The sequence below is a fragment of the Carcharodon carcharias genome, chromosome 9, assembly GCF_017639515.1.
Source record: "Carcharodon carcharias isolate sCarCar2 chromosome 9, sCarCar2.pri, whole genome shotgun sequence".
Classification (NCBI taxonomy): domain Eukaryota; kingdom Metazoa; phylum Chordata; class Chondrichthyes; order Lamniformes; family Lamnidae; genus Carcharodon; species Carcharodon carcharias.
The window spans coordinates 170,342,940-170,346,628 of NC_054475.1; the positions used below are offsets into that span (position 1 = coordinate 170,342,940).

A 3,689-nucleotide genomic window follows, 5' to 3' on the forward strand; every position below is an offset into this window, starting at 1 on the left:
AATCACCTTCGAGGTGCCACGAGTTCACTATCGAAACAAATGGTTTACGCGAGATTCCCTCTTCCAATCACCACCCACCCCCCCACCCCCCACAACCCCAACCCCCCCCAACCCCGACCCAACCCTCTTAAAAAAAAACAAAAACCTGCCAAAAACAAACAAGAAATTGGCGCAAAAAAAGCCCCCAAAACATAATCACCTCTCGAATCCGACAACAATCCGGTTCTCATCCTGAGCAAAGTGTGTGGTCAGTCCGTGTTAGGGCCAGGGTCCGTCATCAAATCTTACCCCTTTTGCAAAACGTTGGTCAGAACTATCAGCCGCCGCCTCTTCCACCGCCAGCTATTTGCCAACAGTATCTTACTTTGCTTCTTCCTGTAAAGGTTTCAACAGGTCGGACCTGGCGAACTGTCGTTTTCGGCTTTGAACAAACTCCCCGTTTTGTTCTCAAACATACCACTCATTGAAATTAGGCGGCAGTGGAGGGTTGTGGTTGGCTGTGTTCTGTGTGGCTGGGGCCGAGTTTTTGCTGGGATCTTCACTGTTTGAAGAGAGGAGGCTGGGCGGCGTGGAAGATTCATAGCCGGAGCTTGGGGCTGGAGAGGAATCCGAACCTTGAGATTCATGTACCTAGAATTACAAAATACAAACATTTTTTTTCCGTGTCTCCCCGAACCTGGAACAATCTCGTTCAGCACCTGTAAAATGTCCCCAAAATCAAATATTTGGAATCACTGTGCAAACTTTGAACAAATCATAACTGACCGAGTAACTGAACAGGCAAAGTCTTTCAATGTTGTCAAACTGAAAGTGTAGGTGTAGAGTGACTGTGGAACCGAGCGACTAAATGGGCGGTCATCTCACGTACATGAGACAAGTAAACAAGTGTCTACCTTCATGTGTTTCCGAAGAGAACTGGGATGAGTGTACGACTTGTCACACATCCTGCAGATATACGGTTTGTCCGAGGTATGCACATGCATGTGTTTCTTACGATCGCTGCTGTTGGCGAATCTCCTGTCGCAGCCCTCAAACTCACACTTAAAGGGCTTTTCACCTGAGAGAAATCAAAAGCAAGAAGGAGATTTGTATGTATAGATAACACCCACAATTGTCTACATTAATTTGCCGATTCCCTGATTTTTCCAGTCCCTGAGCATTAGGATGACGATTTTCCTGCTGTCTCCCGCTGACGATTGGACATAATGAATGGCAAACATGGAGATATCTAAAATAAATCTACCCAAAGCGAGATCACTCTAAACAGTATCGAGAACAGACATTAAAATCTCTTCTTTGTACAATTAATTCCTTCGCTGAAATTAGTTTTAAAAAATGATGATCTATAAAAGGTATTTAGTGAAGTTGTTGGGGTTATAGTGTAGCGGATGTTTAATAACTGGCGAAATGAAAGTTTGAAGGGTTCTCATTTCTCAAACATGGAAGAGAGAAAAAAAAAGACTTCAAAAAATTATACAACAAATTCTTTCAACAATTTCCAGCTGATCGCATAAACATGTCGATAATTTGATTTCTCATCCCCTCGTTCAGTTAAAAAAAACATCAAATGAACTAATGGAATTCAGAAAGATTCCTCGCTGTGCTGTTGCAAAGATGTTTAGCAGATTAAAAAAAACATCGCTGCAACCAGACTGGGAGGGAAGACAGAATCATCGTTGTGATTTTTTTCTCCTAGTGAAATAAAATGCGGACTGTCCTTGTTGGGGGAACATTCTAACAGCTCAGAAAACAAATACAGACATCTTTAGAATTGTGTGTTTTTTTTGACAAATAAAACCCCCTCTGGCGCTGAGTGGGCGATTGATAAAAGAGTGAGATTGTTTTTTTTCGGCTGCTAAGTGTCATTTCCACATTTCTCACTCAGTGAAAGTGAGCGTTTTCCGGTCAAGCTTTCACAAAGATCTGAAGCAAGATCTCGCTCGAAATCTTCAGCACATTGTTTGACCCGGGAATTACAATTCAACCGTTTCTGAGCGAATTAAAATCGGCCTGAACCTCGACTGCCGCTCCCCGTCTCTCCAAATTAATTGTGATAACTGGAGGTGTAAATTAGTTCCAAGGATAAGTTAGAAAGAGGGAGTTTACACTTTTTTTTTGGGGGGGGGGAGGGGTGGTTTGGTTACCTGTATGGGTCCGTTTGTGAATCTTAAGATTTTCCGACCTGGCGAATATTTTTCCACATCCCGGGAAGGGACATGGGAACGGCTTCTCGCCCGTGTGCACTCGAATGTGATTAATGAGTTTGTATTTGGCTTTAAAAGATTTTCCTCCTCGGGAACACTGCTCCCAGTAGCAAATGTGATTGGTTTGCTCGGGTCCCCCAACATGTTCGATGGTGATGTGGGTGACCAGCTCGTGCATGCTGCCGAAAGTCCTCTCGCAAGTCTTTTTGCTGCGATTGATTTGAACTTCCTCAATCCATTTGCAGGGCAGTTCCTGTTTAATGGGCTGTCTCATGTACCGAAAGAAAGCGCCGGGTCCGTGATGTCCGCTTACATTCATGTTCATTGCGCTGTAATTGTGGAGCTGAGCAGCGGCGTACGGGTCAGTCCTGGGACTGGTCACCGCTCGGTAAGGGTCTGGTCTGCCAAACAGATCGCCATGTAAACCCAGGCGCATCTGGCCGTTCACTACGTGACCATTGGCAGATGTGTGACTGGGCGCCTGCTCATGAAGCCCTGGGAATAAAAGGTGCCCCGGAGTGTCAGACATCCCCGGGGGGGCATGCATGCCTCCGCTAGGTGAAGTGAAAATGCCTTGCTGAGCACTTGTGGAAGGGCAGTCCCCGATCCCAGCGCTCCGGTTGCGGAATAGGAAGTCCCGGCTGGAATTAAAATGTGTCCCGCTGTAGGAGCCAACTTGGCTGGCATGCGGAGCCAAGGCGGTAGTGTATCCGGATCCCTGTGGGGTGAAAGCAGATGTCTGGCTGGCGGAGATGTCGTGAGACGCCGGGCTCAGTTTGAAAGCTCCAGGATGAGGCGAATCGCAGAACGGGCTGAGTCCGAGTGCCGGGTCCCGGTTAGCTATATCATGGTGCCGGGGGCTGGCAAAGCCACCGACGCCCAGTGTGGGGAACTGGGGGCCACCGTCTAACAACATCGCCATCTCCACAACGCGTAAACCACACACGCTTCCCAAAGGAATCAGTAAGATGGGGAGGAGGGGGGTGGGGTGGGGGGGGGGGGGGCAAAGAGTCCTAACAACTTTGCAAAATGTATCGCTTTAGTCCCCTTACATTGGAATCGCCTTTTGATGGGTTCGCTCTGCTCGGAAAAACACAATCTCCAAGAGTGAATTGCTGCTCCCAATTAGACTAGCCCTCTCTTCAATAGGCTGATGTTCTCAGACTGATAGAGTCAATCACTCAACTCCCCAGAACATAACTCAACTCAAGAGGCAACCCACAAGCAGCCAATCAGAGAAAGGGGCTATTGTAATCACGTGAGCGTCCTGCTGTTGTTGATTGGAAGAGGCGCAGTTGACTGGCACAAATGGCTATTACAAATACAAGTGGTGCACAGTTGCTTGATCCGGATTGGTTGATTTTGAGGGTTATTTACAGGTATGGCACCTCCATGTTATCGCCCTTGATTAATTGGGCCTAGTTCAACCTCATTTGCATTTTACTCTTCCATTTAATTTCACAAACAGCAGTTGAAATGTGCGCT

At 46.9% G+C, this 3,689-nt stretch overlaps 1 protein-coding gene across 1 annotated transcript; it reads right to left on the reverse strand.

Annotated features, from left to right (window-relative positions):
• Positions 1-447: 447 nt before the first annotated feature.
• Positions 448-3,166, reverse strand: LOC121282196 (zinc finger protein ZIC 3-like). The gene is made up of 3 exons (XM_041195772.1): positions 2,145-3,166; positions 894-1,057; positions 448-630 (listed from the first exon to the last, which is right to left on the reverse strand). Exons 1-3 carry the CDS (start codon positions 3,124-3,126, stop codon positions 448-450), a joined length of 1,329 nt encoding a protein of 442 aa, XP_041051706.1. The 5' UTR covers positions 3,127-3,166.
• Between the last annotated feature and the right edge of the window lie 523 nt (positions 3,167-3,689).